Source organism: Saccopteryx bilineata, chromosome 5, assembly GCF_036850765.1.
Source record: "Saccopteryx bilineata isolate mSacBil1 chromosome 5, mSacBil1_pri_phased_curated, whole genome shotgun sequence".
NCBI classification, from domain to species: Eukaryota; Metazoa; Chordata; class Mammalia; order Chiroptera; family Emballonuridae; genus Saccopteryx; species Saccopteryx bilineata.
This window is the reverse complement of record NC_089494.1, coordinates 226,700,854-226,718,372: the sequence shown is the minus strand read 5'-3', so window position 1 is coordinate 226,718,372 and position 17,519 is coordinate 226,700,854. Positions and strand designations below refer to the sequence as shown.

At 36.6% G+C, this 17,519-nt stretch overlaps 1 protein-coding gene across 13 annotated transcripts in view; it reads right to left on the bottom strand.

Moving 5' to 3' along the window:
* CLOCK (clock circadian regulator) overlaps nucleotides 1–17,519 on the bottom strand; it is a 112,491-nt gene that overhangs the window by 54,735 nt on the left and 40,237 nt on the right. For all 13 annotated transcript variants that reach the window (XM_066280030.1, XM_066280029.1, XM_066280025.1 and 10 more), the window contains 4 exons: nucleotides 9,866–9,957; nucleotides 8,691–8,780; nucleotides 6,276–6,335; nucleotides 3,269–3,417 (listed from right to left, as the gene is read on the bottom strand). In XM_066280030.1, coding sequence (XP_066136127.1) covers nucleotides 3,269–3,417; nucleotides 6,276–6,335; nucleotides 8,691–8,737 — 256 coding nt within the window. In that variant the 5' untranslated portion in view covers nucleotides 8,738–8,780; nucleotides 9,866–9,957. The remainder of the gene's footprint in view (nucleotides 1–3,268; nucleotides 3,418–6,275; nucleotides 6,336–8,690; nucleotides 8,781–9,865; nucleotides 9,958–17,519) is intronic.

Sequence of the window (17,519 nt, the reverse complement as noted above, 5' to 3'; positions counted from 1 at the left end):
CGTCTGTATGTATACACTAAGTGATAAAAATAGAAAGGCACATATACACCAAATAAACATGTGCTTACGTGTCGAAACTTGTCGTGATAGAAATGGACAGAACTTTCCAGTAGACCTTATATATATTCTTAGACATAGGAAACTGCTAAAAAATTTGGGGAACCCTGGATTGGGACAAAATTTTAACAAAATTTTTAGTTTATTTTGCAACTACTTACTAATGGATTTAGTTATGAGAAAGCTATCCATAAATGATGAAACAAGAACACATTAAAAAACAGGCAAAATAAAAATCTATGTCATCAATTTTACTCTACAAAATATACTCTACTTTGCAGTGAAAAGAATAAATTTTGTTTATATTTTTCTATGACCAGGTATATAAATATAGTCTATTAAACTGTCACCTCAAATCTGCCATATTAAAAATGACTGTACTAAAATACAAAGAGAGTATCTAAAAAGTCTAGCTAATAATTCTGTGAAATATGATCACATTTTCAAACTCACATGAATTATAAACATTTAGAAAAAAGAGTTAAATCCACAAGTAAATTCCATCATGTTTTATTAAGCACAGGCCAATTTTAGAGTAATAATTATATAAGAATTCCTTTCCAATTTCAGGTGAATTTTATTTTTGTGAGAATTTTATGCCCAATTTTGGAAAAAAAGAAAACCCTGATCTACTTAATGCCAAAATTAATCCTGTACTGTCAAGAGGGGAAGTGGATGTATATAATTTCATTTCATTCAACAATCATTTATTAAACTACAATGTCTGAGGGGCTGAGTGTGCTATTTATTTAGTAAGGGATACTGAAGTAGGGAGAACACTATTTGTAGAGGTCAAATGTAATGAGAATGGTGACAATAAAAAGAAGACAATTTTGACACACAGAAGAGTCAAAGAGAATTTGGCCACTGTGATATAGTACTAAAAAAGCTGAAAAAAAATGCAAGTCTTTTCAAGTTTGAGTCCTGGAGGAGTGAAGGATGGTAGTATAAAAATAGAAAAAGAAAAGATGATGCTTAACCAGTGTTGGCACAGTGAATAAAGGATCAACCTGGGATGCTCAGGGTCCCAGGTTTGAAAGTCCAAGGTCCCTCATCTAGCTTGAGTGTAAGATCATCGACATGACCCCATAGTTGCTGGTTTGAGTTCAAAGGTCGCTGGCTTATGCAAGGGGTCACTGGCTCAGCTGGAGCCCCCCACTCGGCACATATGAGAAGCAATTAATGAACTAAAGTGATGCAACTATGAGTTGATGCTTCTCATCTCTCTCCCTTCCTGTCTCTCTCTCTCAAAAAAAAAAAAATACATGAGAGAAAGATGACTGAACAAAATGAAAATAAATCCAGTTTCAGATGCGTTCAGTTTAAGGACATGCAAAAGAAAGTTCCAGAAGTTATCTGGAAATAAAACCTGAAAAGTTTGGATCTAAATACATATTTAGTGCCTGGCTCGTGGTGGCACAGTGGATAGAGACTCAACCTGGAATGCTGAGGTCACCAGTTTGAAATCCCCAGCTTCCCAGTCAAGACAAATGTGATAAGCAACAACACACACTGATTATTTCCTGCTCCTTCCCCCACCTCCCACCTTTCTCACTCTAACATCAATAAATAAAATATTTAAAAATAATAATAATAGCCTAATCAGGCAGTGGTGCAATGGATAGAGCATCAGACTAGGACATGGAGGACCCAGGTTCAAAACCCCGAGGTCGCCTGCTTGATCGCAGCTCATCCGGCATGAGTGCAGGCTCACTAGCCTGAACAAGGTTGCTGGCTTGAGTGCGGGATCACAGACATGACCCCATGGTCGCTGGCTTGAGCTCAAAGGTCGCTGGCTTGAAGCCCAAGGTCACTGGCTTGAGCAAGGGGTCACTCGCTCTGCTGGAGATCCCCCTCCCCCCCATCAAGGCACATATGAGAAAGCAATCAATGAACAACTAAGGTACTGCAATGAAGAACTGATGCTTCTCATTTCTCTCCCTTCCTGTCTGTCTGTCCCTATCTGTCTCTCTCTCTGTCTCTGTCACAAAAAATAAAAATAAAAAATATAGATTAAGTAGTTTAATAGACAATAGACAAAGCTATGAAATGAGATAACCAAGGGAACAAGTCTAGAGAGTAAGAACACAAAAGACCTTGAGAAATGTCACATTGAGAGGGCAGAAGAAGAAAGGAATGAAGAAGTTAGTTTTAGTTAGGACAGGGGAGGTCAATGAAGAAGTGCAGTACAACAAAGGCCAAAGGAAAAGAAAGCCAGTGGAGAATGGATTAAAATTTCCAGTGCTTCATACATGAAGAGGAGAATGTGGTATAAGGAAAAGCTGTTGCTTTACTGGCAGCAGAGGAGGTAGGGTATAATACATTAGTCAAGTTAACAAAATAATTTCAAAGACTGGTGGAGCATGAATTAGGCTAGTAATGCATTACTGAGTGAGCTTGGGAGAAGTAAATAGTCACTAACTGAAAATTCTCCTGAGAAGTTTTGCAGTTTCATTTACATCTGAAAAAGGAAATGTCCTTTTACAACTTTTTCACATATTATGTTACTGAAAATATTTAATATTCTTTAAATTTCCTTTTCATGATTTATGTAGTCAAAGTAATTTTCTTTAAGAAAAAAATCACTTTAATTTACACACACTGTATATTTCCTAGATATACATAGACACAGTATTTTAAAATAATATACAATGCCCTTACCACCTGACTCTTGGCTTTCTTTCAAATATGCCGATAACTTTCCAACTCTATGCTCTAGTTATATCGAACGCTCCCCTGCTTCTCTGCGTTTTCACACATGCTATTTCCTGTGTGAAATGCTGTTTGCCCTACTCAATCTAAAAAGAAAACTCAGTTTAAAAAATCAATTATTTTTAAGCCTTCCCAGACACGTTCTTCCCCCTGTGTTTCCCTAACAAGTTGAAGGTTTATAAGCACTCTACCCATTATAATTATTTGCACTGTAATTAGCTGTTTAGATGTTTGTCTCCCTTAGCTTGAGTTACCTGAGGGCCAGAATTGTTACTTGTACCATGAGAATTTAGGATGTACTAGGTGCTAAATAAATTGTTTGTTGAATGAAAGAAAAAACATACCAGGAAATCTTTTAAAAAGCCACTGACTTCTTTCTCTTAAAAAAAAGTAAAGAAGCATCCCATCTTAAGCATCACTGCCAAGAATCTATCACATTATGCTTTAAGGGAGAGAGCATTATTTTTTTAAAAGTCAATTTTAAAAGTTAAAATTTTACCTTTATGTTTTCGTAAAAAATCAATGCTCTTCTGTAGAACGGTAGATTTGTCCATCTTTCTAGCATTACCAGGAAGCATGGATCCCAATTCTTTAATGAGAACATTAAATTGATCTCGACGTTTCTTTTCAGATTTGTTTCTAGATACTCTGATGAAATTTTTAAAAAATTAGTTTTTAAATAATCCATTTAATTACACAAGTAGTTTAATACAATACCAATTTGGACACAATCATACATCATGTTCTGATAATCTAGATAGTAATAAATATTTATCTACCAGTTTACCAACAATATATAGTTAACATGGGCAATAATTTTTCTTCTTTACCACTACAGAAACTTTACATATTAAACATATGGCCTACATGTTTTTTTATGGTAATGCCATAACACAAATGGCATTCAAATCTCAGGTTTTATTTACTCAAATTATTGAATAGGAAAAATGCTATCCATCTCCTGTTAGTTTTAAACTACAAAATAATCTAAAAGAAAAATTTCCCTACCCCAAGGATTACCCACACATTCTTTCTCTTTATTCTGATACCCCAGCCTCTAACACAAAGCTATAATCATTTGTCTGCATTTCTCCATTAGGTTGTAGTCTCCTTTATAATAGAGCCCAATTTTTTTTCATCTAAGCACTTAAGCAGAGCCCTAACAAACAGAAAGCACTCAAAATATATGTGCTAAATAAAAATTACTATTATTCTATGTGGAGCAGTAACCAGTAAACAAATACTTATTTGCAAAGAGATCTCTTGACACAAGTAAATACAGTACAATTATTTATAGAGCAAATAAACATTCTATAATACCTCTACTTATCTGCTTTGTGAAGTTAGATTTTAGAATTCAGTTTTTGTTTAAATATACTACTTTCTCAAAATGTCAGAGAATAATCTTATCTATGTTTTTGTTTTTCTGTAAAGAGCAAGTGTTTATTCTGTATTAGTACTGGTAAAAAAAAAAGACATAAGACAAGAGATAGTTACATATACAGATCTAGTTATATTTCTCTAGATAAGAGTAAACAAGAAATAAGCATCTGAGATTCAGTATATATGAAATATCTGAACACACAGGTAGGGGGTAAAAATAGTAGCCAATATCTATTTTACATTTATGTGCCAGGCACTAATAAACATTTATGAAATCTCACTGAATTCCTATGAAGTAGACTTTATTATTTTTTCATTTCACAGGTGTGACAACTCAGGCATAAAGAAAACCGTGTCCAGTGTCCTAGAGCTACCATGAAGCAGGAATTCAAATCAGGCATTTTGATTCCAAGGGAAGAAAATATATAGAAAGCAAATACCCTTGCCAATTCTACCACTGGATCACACCCATAAAAGCAAACTTGACTCGCATTGTACATTCAGGTCAGAAGTAATTAGTTCTTATTATAACCTCACTGATAACAGGTCACAGATGTTCTGTTTGGGGAAAAATATAAAACTCCCTTTGTTCTGGGTTCAACACTAAGGTCTTTAAAAGTCATTGTTCTCAGTCAGAGTTCAGTGTGGGCCTGAACTCTGACAGCATTATTACACGATTCCTTCTCTTTCTCCATGGTTTCCTATATTAACAGTATTTCTGGTTTACTGAAAACATGATCAGATCTTCGAAGTCTTTGCAAACAGTAGCTCACCATATCCATCTATAAACTTTAAGGTATTTGCAACTGCCCTGGCTGGTTGGCTCAGTGGATAGAGCATCCACCTATCCTCAGGGAGCATCCATCCCTGGCGTGCAGATATCCAGGGTTCGATTCCCAGTCAGAGTTCACAAGAGAAGCATCATCTGCTTTTCTCCCCTCCCGCTCTGACTTCTCTCCCTCTTCCCCTTTCACAGCCAGTTGCTTGATTCAAGGTTTGAGCACTGACCCTGGGCACTGAGGAAAGTTTGGTTGGTCCAAGCATGTCAGTCTCAGGTGCTAAATATAGCTCAGTTGATTCAAGCATCACATGCTGGAGTCTGTTTCACTACTCCCCTCCTCTCACTTAAAAAAAATAAAAAGTATTTAGCAATTTATGTGGTTATTATGAATATCTTTCTCATCCCAGTACCTTCTGTTTTGCTCTATGCAGATATTTAGGAACTATTACGTATTACATGTTTATCTTTTATGGTATATCAGTGTATCTGTGTGTAATGCTACAAAACCTCGACCGTATCGATGTATCCACATGGTCAGCATGGCTGGTAAAAACACAAAGTGTCTACTGCTCACTCTCAGTGACTACAAACTTGGCTGTACTGCTATCTGGACCCTCCCTCTTGATACTATAATCAACTGTCAAGACCCTTATTTAAGGTCAAAGCCCCGACTGTTACCACCATGGCTCTAGATCCCATTCCCTCACCTACTCGATGAAATCTCTCCAACAATTCTTCCCTCCTTCTCTATCATACACTTTCCCTTCTACTGGCAAGTGGAGGCATGTTAAAGGACACAAGAGTCAATCTTGAAAGACCTCCCAATGGCCAAGGCTGGTATAATTTGAACAACAAAATGAGTAAAATAGCCCTGAAGTAGAGCCTAAAACATAAAATAAACATGTGTGTCCATACAGATATAAATAAACAGGAAAGAAAAAATATTTTATAGAATTTCAAATATATGTGGAGGTAAAGCTTAATTCCCTAATCTCTACTCTGAAGGTCGAATATACTTAACTTGCTTCCAAAGAATAAATTAGGTTAAAAGAAAAATAATAACTTCAATGGTGAATCTAGGCAAACCCTATTTTAGCCAGGTAATGAAGGTTAACATCCCTAGTGATGACACAGAGATACTATGTACCCATAATATGATTTGATGAGAACAGCACAGTTACAGAATAATTTTATTTAACATAATAACTGGATATTGAATAATCTAATCTCTTCCATATAAATACTAAGTTCTTAAGGCAGATAGCTTCTGAAAACTCTAATTTATACATGACATTCACTTATTATTCATTTACTTATTATTTTATATCTTAAATTGAACTACCTTTTTGCTTTGTCCTTGTCATCTTCTTCCACCAACCCATCAAAAATACTACCATCATCTCTAAAAGAAAAAAAAAGTGGATAGAAAAAAAAAGAGCAGACTCATTAAGCAACAGCAACACCAGAATGACATGTAAATCTATCCGTTATATCATCAAGTTCTATAAATTTAGTAAATTGCACAAATTCAAACTCTGCAACTAAGCTGTTTTCTAATAAATACTTGAAAATTAAACTTTAGTCATTTTTACTACATTTTAAAAACTTTATTAAAATGTGCACTTTAAAACTACTTATTTTGTTGTTCTACATATAACATACTAAATCAGAATTTAATCACAAATTAAATATCTTGCTTCAAACTTTTAGTAACCAGTGAAAACCTTTAGAAAGTCAGTGTATTTGCCATTATGTAGTGATTCATTTGAAACTATTTTTAATTATAATAGCATAGTTACAAAAAGTATTTTCTGAGATATTTACTTTATAAAATCATAAGTCATTCACATCACATTTAACATAATAACTTAAACCGCTGCTTTAAGATATCTAGCGCAATAGCACAATATCTAGCTTAATACATTTTCATTCCTTTCTGATTCATTTGACAAATACTTACTAGCACCCATATGCCAGGCCCTGTTCTGGATGTGATTACAGAGCAGTTGACCAGATATATAGGTCACTGCTCTCCTACATCTTATTTTCTAGCAGAAAAAAAAAAAAATAACACAAAACTGTATGGCAATTAAGTTTTATTTTTAAATAAGATGTTTTAATTACTGGGTGGTTTACTTTAGTCTGAGAAGTTAAGGAAAAACTTGTTGAGGTGGGGAACATTTCAGCTGAGCTATAAATCACAAGAAAAAGTTAGTTATGGGTAGACCTAGGAGAAGAACACTCTAACATGTAATCTAGAGTATTGGTGCCTAATCCCTTAAGCTAAGAGCAATATTAAATAGTTCCAGGTGATTTATGAGCTTTTACATCAATTCACTATTTACTCCTTTAACCACAGCTTTCTGTGGCCTATAAAGACCTGCAAAGTGTCTGTTAGACCCACACTGAGATCATCTGCAAATATTGCCTCACAGGGGTCCATGTATGAAGTTCGATGTATGCACCGAAATTTATGAAAAATTCTGTATGTGTATGATTTTATTGAGAAGAGTCTATAACTTTCATCATAATCAGAGAGATGAATACACAGATGTCATCCTTGGTAGATGTGATATTGTCTGGAATGAGAACTGGCAATCATTCAGAAGTATAATGCCCAAATCCTATTTCATCTCTCAGCAGCAATGAAGAAACATCTTTTCAGAGGAGAAGACTACTCAGAGATCCCAACTGAAGGTATGCTACAGCCCAAATCTATGGCAGTGATGCAAGCAGGCCTCTCTAAGGAAACTCCCTGCTTCTTAGGTCATACATTCTGGTAGAATGCAGATCTTCACTGTTTATCTCATAGAAAAGGAAGAAGTGCTGCCACCAGATGTCAAACTCACCTCTGTATACAACTCTAGCTACAAAACTGTTCAAGAATCCCATATGGGAGGATCACACAGTATATACACTACAGTAAAAGCACAGAAACTTTATAGTGTCAGACAGACCAACGCAGGTCATAATTCCTGCTCATCACTTACTATGTGACCTTAAACACATTACTTAACCTCTCTAACCTATAGTTTCCTCACCTGCAAAATCTCTCCGAGTAAGTGGGAGTTTAAATAACTTATAAAAAATATTCTGCACATTAGCTAGCAAAAGTAGTTGCTTTAAAAGTGTTACTGTATATTTTGTGGAATTTAAGCACCATTCACTACTTATCAGTATTTTTATGTGACACTAAGAAAGAAAACATGCTACCAATTAAATAAGCCAATTTTAAGATGTATCCCAGTAACAAAGAAGTAACAAAAGAATTAAAATCAAAGAAACAAGGAGGTTTATCCTTTTCCCAAGAGTGAGATTTAAAGATGATGATTTCAACTAATAAAATCCTAATTATAGTTACTTCATCAGTCACAAATACTAAAATGCTTAATGGATTAGTTAGCACCAATAAGTAAAGAGAAAAAGGACAAGAGATAAGGAGATAAGATGATTCCAGAAGGCACCAAGGAAACATTTGCAGTTGTCATAATTCCTTTCAGAGCAACTCTGACCAAATCACTCAAAATTATAACTCACGGATCCATTTAAAACACAAGCCATACACTGTTGACTTTAGCTCTAGACAATATGAATATACCTTATTTAATACACTGTTTGCTCAATATAGAAATTAAATATAATAGTAATTGTATTTACGCATAAAACTCCTTTTATCAGTTTGATATAGACCATCACTCTAACAGTGAATTTTAAAATAGCTTTATATAATTCAAAATAAGAGTCTCTAAATACATACCTGTCAACAATTGAGCTCATTTTACTACAGCTTACGGTAAACAACATAACATATTACGTTTTCGTCTTGTGGTAGACATTTGTACTTCTCCTTGGGTGGAAAGACAAATAAAGTCATTAGGTTTCTAAAAAACTTATTCTACAAACAGTAATCTTGAGAAACACTATATGTTGTTATAGAAACTTCAAAATATTCTTGTTTATACTAAAAGGCTAGAATATTTTTAAGCAAATAGCTTTACTTGGGGCACATTTGAGGTCTCTTTTTTTTGCTTCTATAAAAGGACTAAAGAAGAAAATTGAGGTTCACAATGCATTTTCTTTCTACTGCAGCGGTTCTCAACCTGTGGGTCGCCTAAAGCCATCGGAAAATACATAATGCATATCAAGTATTTACATTCCGAATCATAACTGTAGCAAAATTACAGTTATGAAGTAGCCACCAAAATTATTTTTTGGTTTGGGGTCACCGCAACATAAGGAACTGTATTGCGGGGTCACGGCATTAGAAAGGTTAAGAACCACTGTTCTACTGTAAGATGATGAAATTTTAAAAGCTTCATTCAATACTCAGTATATTAGACTAGTAACTATAAATAGGCTGTCTAGATCTGAACATAGCAGGCACAATAAATGGTGCAGGATCAATTAATAAAACAAAAAATTTTTTACACAAAACTTTCTTCAAATTATTGTATTAAGATAGTTTATGGATTTTTTTATTATTATTATTTTTTTTTTTTGTATTTTTCTGAAGCTGGAAACGGGGAGAGACAGTCAGACTCCCGCATGCGCCGGACCAGGATCCACCCGGCATGCCCACCAGGGGGCAACACTCTGCCCACCAGGGGGTGTCGCTCTGTTGCGACCAGAGCCACTCTAGCGCTTGGGGCAGAGGCCAAGGAGCCATCCCCAGCGCCCGGGCCATCTTTGCTCCAATGGAGCCTTGGCTGTGGGAGGGGAAGAGAGAGAGAAGAAGGAGAGAGGGAGGGGTGGAGAAGTAGATGGGCGCTTCTCCTGTGTGCCCTGGCCGGGAATCGAACCCGGGACTTCTGCACGCCAGGCCGACGCTCTACCACTGAGCCAACCGGCCAGAGCCAGTTTATGGATTTTTAATACACTTATCTGGAAAAATGTCATTCCAAAGTACAGTCCAAGATATAACCCTATCATTACCTTTTGTAGTTTTTAGATCTTTTGAACTGATTCTTCAGAAAACTAGAGGTTCAATACAATCTTCTATATGGCTGACGACAAGTCTCAAAACTCTGTTTAACCAAGAAAAAAATTAGTTAGATTTATTCAACTTACATATTTTATCATGAAAAGTTTTAAATATTTGAAATACAACAAAATTTAGAAGTCACAGAATATACACAATAAATGCTAAACTATACAAATTATTTCTATAATGAAATAATTTAAAAATAAAACAAACTAAAAAATAATCATTTAATTTTAGTACAGAAGTCAAAAATAAAAATATAAAAATATAACTACAAAAATATTTTATGGATATATAACATACAAGATGTAATTTGTAGATGTTTAAGATGAAGTGTTGGGTGGAAAGAGTACAGTTTTTAAAGTTAGGTTATGGCTTAAAAGAGACTGTTAAGGCCCTGGCCGGTTGGCTCAGCGGTAGAGCGTCGGCCTAGCGTGCGGAGGACCCGGGTTCGATTCCCGGCCAGGGCACATAGGAGAAGCGCCCGTTTGCTTCTCCACCCCTCCGCCGCGCTCTCCTCTCTGTCTCTCTCTTCCCCTCCCGCAGCCAAGGCTCCATTGGAGCAAAGATGGCCCGGGCACTGGGCATGGCTCTGTGGCCTCTGCCTCAGGCGCTAGAGTGGCTCTGGTCGCAATATGGCGACGCCCAGGATGGGCAGAGCATCGCCCCCTGGGGGGCAGAGCACCGCCCCTGGTGGGCGTGCCGGGTGGATCTCGGTCGGGCGCATGCGGGAGTCTGTCTGACTGTCTCTCCCTGTTTCCAGCTTCAGAAAAATGAAAAAAAAAAAGAAAAAAAAAGAGACTGTTAAAATTTTAAGACCCAGGCTAAACACAAAGAAAACACCTATGGAGGATACACAAAGAAAGGAAACAAAGTATGTCACTATAATATATATATATATATATATATATATATATATATATATATATATATATCATTAAAAATTAAAGGCAGAAAGAAAGAGGAAAAAATGACAAAAACTATTTTTGACAGACAAAAAAGCTATTTTTGACAGAAAAAAAGAATGAACAAAAAAATAAAAGTTCTTCCCTGTTTGAAAAAAACAAAGTAGAAAAGTTTCAGGACATTGGATTTGGCAACAATTTCTTGACTATTACATAAAAAGCAGAGGAAATAAAGGCAGAAATGGACAAGACTACATAAAACTAAAAACTTTTACACAGCAAAAGAAGTCATCAACAAAAGGAAAAGGCAACCTATGGAATGGCAGAAAATATTTTCAAGTCATTTATTTAATAAGGCGCTAACATCCAAAAATTATTAGGAACGCCTACAACTCAGCAGGAAAGAAAACCAAAACTTTATTTTAAAAACGGGCAAAGGATTTAAATAGATATCTCTCTCCTAAGAAGACATACAAATGCTGACAGTACGAAAGAAAAGATCCTCAACATCATTAATCATCAGAGAAATGTAAATCAAAACTATAATGCGATATCATTAGGATGATATCTGTTAGGATGGCCATTATAAAAACAAAAACAAATCAAAGATTAACAGATACTTGCAATGACATGAAGAAAGGAGAACCTTATCCACTGCTGGTAAAACTATAAAATGATTCAGCCACTATGAAAAAACAATAAAAAGGTTTCTCCAAAAATTAAAAACAGAAATACCACATGATCTAGCAATCCCACTTCAGAGTTTTATACAAGAGAACTGAGAATAGGAACCTAAAGAGATCACTGAACTTCCATGTTCACTGCAGCACCTTCACAATAGCCAAGAAGTAGAAACAAAAGTCCATCCATGGTTAGAATCGTTAAAGAAAATGTGGTACATACATATAATAGAATATATGCGGCCTTATAAAAGCAGATCCTATTGTATGGATGAATCTTGAGGATACCATAAGTGACATAAACCAGTTACAGAGGACGAAAAACACATGATTCCACTTATATAAGGTTATATAAAGTAGCCAAATTTATAGAATCAGAAAGTAGGATGATGGCTGCCCAGGCCTTCTGAAAGGGGAAAATAGAGTGCCTATTCAACAGATACAGAGCTTTCCAATATAGGTAAGGTGTACTTTTTTCCTCAGGCTTCTTTCAAAACTTTTTTCTTTATCTTTGATTTTCTAAAGTTTGAAATTGATATGCCTAAGTGGCATTTGGGCTGGGGGCAGAAGGCATTTACACCGTTTGGTGAACTCTGAGCTTTCTGGATCTGTGGCTTAGTGTCTGCATTAATTTAGAGAAACTGTAAATCATTATTGTTTCAAATTATTTCCTCTGTTCCTGTCTCTTACTTCTTCTGGTATTCTCATTACACATACATCACAACTTTTGTAGCTGTCCCATCATCTTTGAACATCCTTTTCTTTTCAGTCCTTTGTTCTTTTTGCTTTTCAGTTTTCAAGGATTCCACTGAGATATCCTGTAGCTCAGAGACTCTTTCCTCAGTTGTGTCCAATCCACTAGCAAGCCCATCAATGTCATTCTTCATTTCTGTTACAGTTTTGATCTCTAAGATGTCATTTTGGTTCTTTCTTAGGATTTCGATCTCTCTGCCTATATTGTCCATCTGTTCTTGCATGCTATTTACTTTATCTATATAGCGCTTAGCATGTTAATTCTAGTTTTAAATCACTGATAATTCCAATATCCTCACCATGTCTGGTTCTGATACTTGCTCTCTCTCTTCAAATTGTGGGGGTTTTTTGTTTTTTTGCCTTTTGGTATGGTTTGGACATGATGCAGTAGGTAAAAGGAACTGCTGTAAATAGGCTTTTAGTAATATAGTAATGAGAAGTTGATGGGAGGGCATGCACTATATAGTCACATTATTAGGTTCAGTCTTTGAACTTTGTAAGTGCGTCTCAAGTTTTTTTTCTCTCTCCATAGGTGGGATAGAATGGTGCGAGTAGGCTAAATTGGGTACTTCTCTTTTCCCACATGAAGGCTAAAGAGGGTATTTCCCTTCCCCCAGGTCATTTAGGTTCTAATAATACCTACTCAGTTTAGGCTGTGGTTAACTAGTTCTGGCTGAGTGCAGGCCTTGTTAAGAAGAAGAGAATGCTCTGGTCTATTTCAAAAGTATCCTTTTTCTCTCCCTCTGCTGGAAGCAAGAGCAGGTTTTTCTCTAATATTTACTGTAGGAATCTGGTCGAGTTCTGCGAAGTAAATCTCTTAATACTGTACAGGTCCCTTTATGACAAGGTCTCCCTGAAGTTTTTATCGCTAATGTAGTCCACAGTAAGTCTCCAGCATGTTGTTAATCCAGCGCAGTTTCTGAGGTGGTTTCAGCTGACAAGTCTGCACTGGGAAGCTGTGACTCCTTCTATCTGACTCTCAGCTCTTGCCGGCAATGGTTTGCCCTGTGTCTTCCCCTCTCTTGTGGTTTTAAGAGGAGTTGTTGATTTCTAGGCACTTAATAATTTGAAGGAATTAGTTAACAGCAAATTTACTGCTCACAAAAATTAGGGGATATTTTATAGCTTCATATTCACTTTGAAATATCCCCTAATTTTTGTGAGCAGTATAACTTCTTAGGCCTTTCCTATAACAGACCATAATAGAGACTAATGATCCAAACATAACTGCACAAGGATTGCCATAGTAGCTACTATTTATATTTAACAGGTTTCCTATAATAGTTACAAACATACTTTTTTTTTTTTTTTTTTTGAGAGGCAGGGAGAGAGAGAGACAGGAACTCTTGTATGTGCCCTAAGAAATCGACTGAGCAACCTCCACGCTCCAAGATGACGCTCCAACCAACCGAGCTATCTGGCCAAGGCTTAACTTTTATTCATTTTTAGAGAGACAAAAAGAGGAAGAGAGGGGGAGGGAGAAGGGAATTATGCATATGTTGTATCACTCAATAGTGCATTTTTTGGTTGCTTCCCATGTGTGCCCTGACCGGGGATCGAACCCATACCATGTCATTTTGGGACAACACTTCTAACCGAATGAGCTAACCAGCCAGAGCTCAAGCACACATTCTTTATAATGAAGAAAGTACTCCCATGAACACACATCATTTTTAGAATCAGAAAAACTTAAGTGCTGCTTGTTTCTTTCCTTTTTCTTTAATTGTTTAATAAAAGAGCCCTGGTTATACCTAAGGAACACATGATACATGCTTATCCATTGCAGAGATCAAAACATGAGTAACAAAGTAGTATGTTACTGTTATAAAACATGAATAATAGATTTTATTTTTTATGTAGTATTCACATAAAGAAAACTTTTCATTTCATTTATTAGTAACTTTTAAATTATTATTAAAATGTTTAACCCAGGAACTTGGATTTTAAAAAATAGAAACTACAATTAATCTGTTTCTAACCTAGTAACCTGCTAACCCACTGCCCTACTTTCGAATTTAGGTTAAATCTGATATTACAGATATCTCTAAGACTGATAGATCTATCAGCATTAATTAAAAGCCGTGCTGAAATTTAACAGACTGGTATAAAACCAAATCTCAGCAACAATCCTTAACTATGTTTATCACCATTTATAAAAAATTCTAATTTGCTTCAGTAATTTACCAAGTATAGTATAGCTAAAAAGATATTTGAGAATAATTTTAACCTAGGAAGATGCAAATCTTTTTAAAATTAATTGTTTAATGTATGAGTATAGATAAAATTAAACAGTAGTTCTCAATCCAATACTGAATGGGAACATTAGCCTACCTCTACATAATGGACGTAAAATATTATTAGTAAGATGAAAATCATTCCTGCCATAGCAGTTAAGACCAACTTAAATTAAAATGTGACAGAGGAAGCACGCCCATACCAAAGTCTCCTGGAACAGACCTCTTAGAACCAGGAAAGACTCTAACTCAAGACAACATCAAGTGTTACCAGAACAGCAGCCTGTCAAATTTCTAGATGTGAGATATTTTTGAAGCCTCATTAAATAAATGAAAACTGAAAAATTAATACAGCTTAGTGGCACACAAGACTATTACAATGACTCAATTAATGTATTTCTTCAAACAATGTCTGAGCTCCCTATTCATGTAATGGACTGATCTGGTCCACCAAACACTTAAGTACCTCATTCCTTTTTTAGAGATGAGATTGAGGCCTGACCCTGCCCCCAACCTCAAATGAGCTGTATAGAAGATCTGAAGGTTAAGGGCAAGCCCAAGCCTGAGTCTCAAAGTGAATTACACAATGAACCAGGTACCATACCCTGAACCTCACTACCCCAAAACTACATCCTGAACGAGGCCTCGACACTAACGATCAGCAGGAAGAAAGAAATGAACCTGTGGTAGGCAAAATAATGGCCCCACTGAAAGAACCATGCCCTAATTCCCTGAAACCTGAAAATATGTTACCTTATATGGCAAAAGGGAACTTTGCAGATGTGATTAAGATCTTGAAATGGAAAGAATATCCTGGGAATGTTTGGGTGAGCCAATGAAATATGAATCTTTAAAATGAGAGGACTTTTCCTGGCTCTGGTCAGAGAGAGAGAGAGAGAGAGATGAGACAGGAGTGTCACAAAGATGCAGCGTTGTGGCTTTCTAGAGTGGAAGATGGTGACCACAAAGGAAATACTCAGCTTCTCAAAGCTTGAAAATACAAGGATACAGACTCATCTCTGAAGCCTCCAGAAAGGAGTCCAGTCCTGCCAACACCAGTGAGCCACATAAGGAACTTCTGAGCTAATCAATTTGTACTGTTTTAAGCAATTAAGTTTCTGATGGTAGGCATGGCAGCAACAGAAATTTAATACAGGTCTTGGCAACACTTGATAAATCTGACTTTCCCAAACCCTCTCTCCCTCCCTCAACATTTACAATCTGCCTAGAAGACCATCAGCCCTAATCCCACTATGCCCTCCTTTCCCTTTTTATCAGTCACCGGGAGAGGCCCAAGGCTCTCAGATCGTTCCCCACCACCTAGACTCTTGCTCCTATATACTCTGTATATCCCTTCACTGACCTCTTTTCCTTCCTTTCCCAATCTCCAAATCCTTTAACCATGCCCCCTGGAGCTCATGGTACCTCATTAGAAAAATATCCTACTTCTTCCAGTGTTGCTGCATACCCTCTTCACCTTTCTTACACAAATGGAAATCTCTCTCTCCTCTACCTCCAGTCCTTTCAAATAATGGCTGTTTTTCTCTGCTCGGTCTCATAGGCTAGGCTCTGGTGGTGAGGTAGACTTCCTTGTTCCTCACTGTCATTCCTGAATTATTTCATTATCCCTTCCCTGACATTTCCAGCTTCAAATATTATGCGTCTAGACTGTATTAGCTATCACCCTTTCCTTGTAACCACTCATAAACCCCAAGAACAAACCCTCTCTTTCCCTAAAGGCCATTATTCTCTCCAGTACCTCTTCTGTCATTGTTTTTGAATGTTAATATCTACATAACTGATTCTCCCAATAACTTGGCCAGTCAGTTCCTTGGTCTCCTATCCTCCAACAATCCTGTGCTCCTTCCTATCTCCTACCCATTTCCCTGGAGTTACACTCTATCTCACCTTTACCAATAATCACACACCTCTCCACAGTCTCCATTTCAAACACCTTACCCCCTATACCTCACACACGCTAATAGAGCATTTAGTCAGTTGGAGTCAAAACCTCAAATATAAAAACAAGCATTTTTGTAAACTGGCAATATAGCTCTAATTTATGGGTCTTTTTCCTCCTAGTTTGTGGGGATTTTTTTTTCTTAAACCTGTCTAAGCCTCCCTAATCTTTGCTGGGCCCTCATAGTTCCCCATCCCATTCAAGGCACAAGGGAGCAGGATGAGTGCATCTGAGATGGTCAGGGAATATCAGGGATAGTGACAGTCAAGCTGTTCATTATCTTTTTTTTTTTAATTTATTGATTTTTAGAGAGGAGTGTGTGTGTGTGTGAGAGAAGAGAGAGAAGGGGGAGGAGCAGGAAGCATCAACTCCCATATGTGCCTTGACCAGGCAAGCCCAAGGTTTCGAACCGGCAACCTCAGTGTTCCAGGTCGACGCCTTATCCCACTGCGCCACCACAGGTCATTATCTTTTATCAGAGATGGTTAATTCTTTTTCATGTTTTTCTAAATGTTACTCTTCCTTTTTGCCAATGATTCCTCTGTATGCTTATAATATAGATCAATGGTTTTCAATCACCAGTCCACAGACTGGTGCTGGTCCACCAGAAATTTTGTGCCAGTCTGCAAAAGAGATACCCTAATGTTGTATGAAAATTACAGACCCAATGATTATAGACTCTATATAGCCAAACAAGATTAATTAAATTCCAGCCTTTGTGGAATAGCCTATTTTAAAAAGTTTATATAAATTTTTGAGATGTATCTCCAGAGAAAAAAAAGGAGGAATTAGAATGAACTATATTAACCTAAAAGAAGTAGAGAATTTTATTAGTACCATAAATCTCTAGAAACTTGTTAAGAAACTTGATTATTAAAAGTAGTATTAGGAAAATACTAAACTTAGGACAGCTCATGTTCAATAATTTAAAACTAATATACACACAGAGAGACACAGGGCAGCAACAGCCAGAGGGAAGGGGGGACAGAGGTAGAGGAGGGGGAGCAAAGGAGGAGAAATGGGAGTGGAAAGAGACTGCATGGGACATGGGGGCACAATGAGGGGGTAGAGGG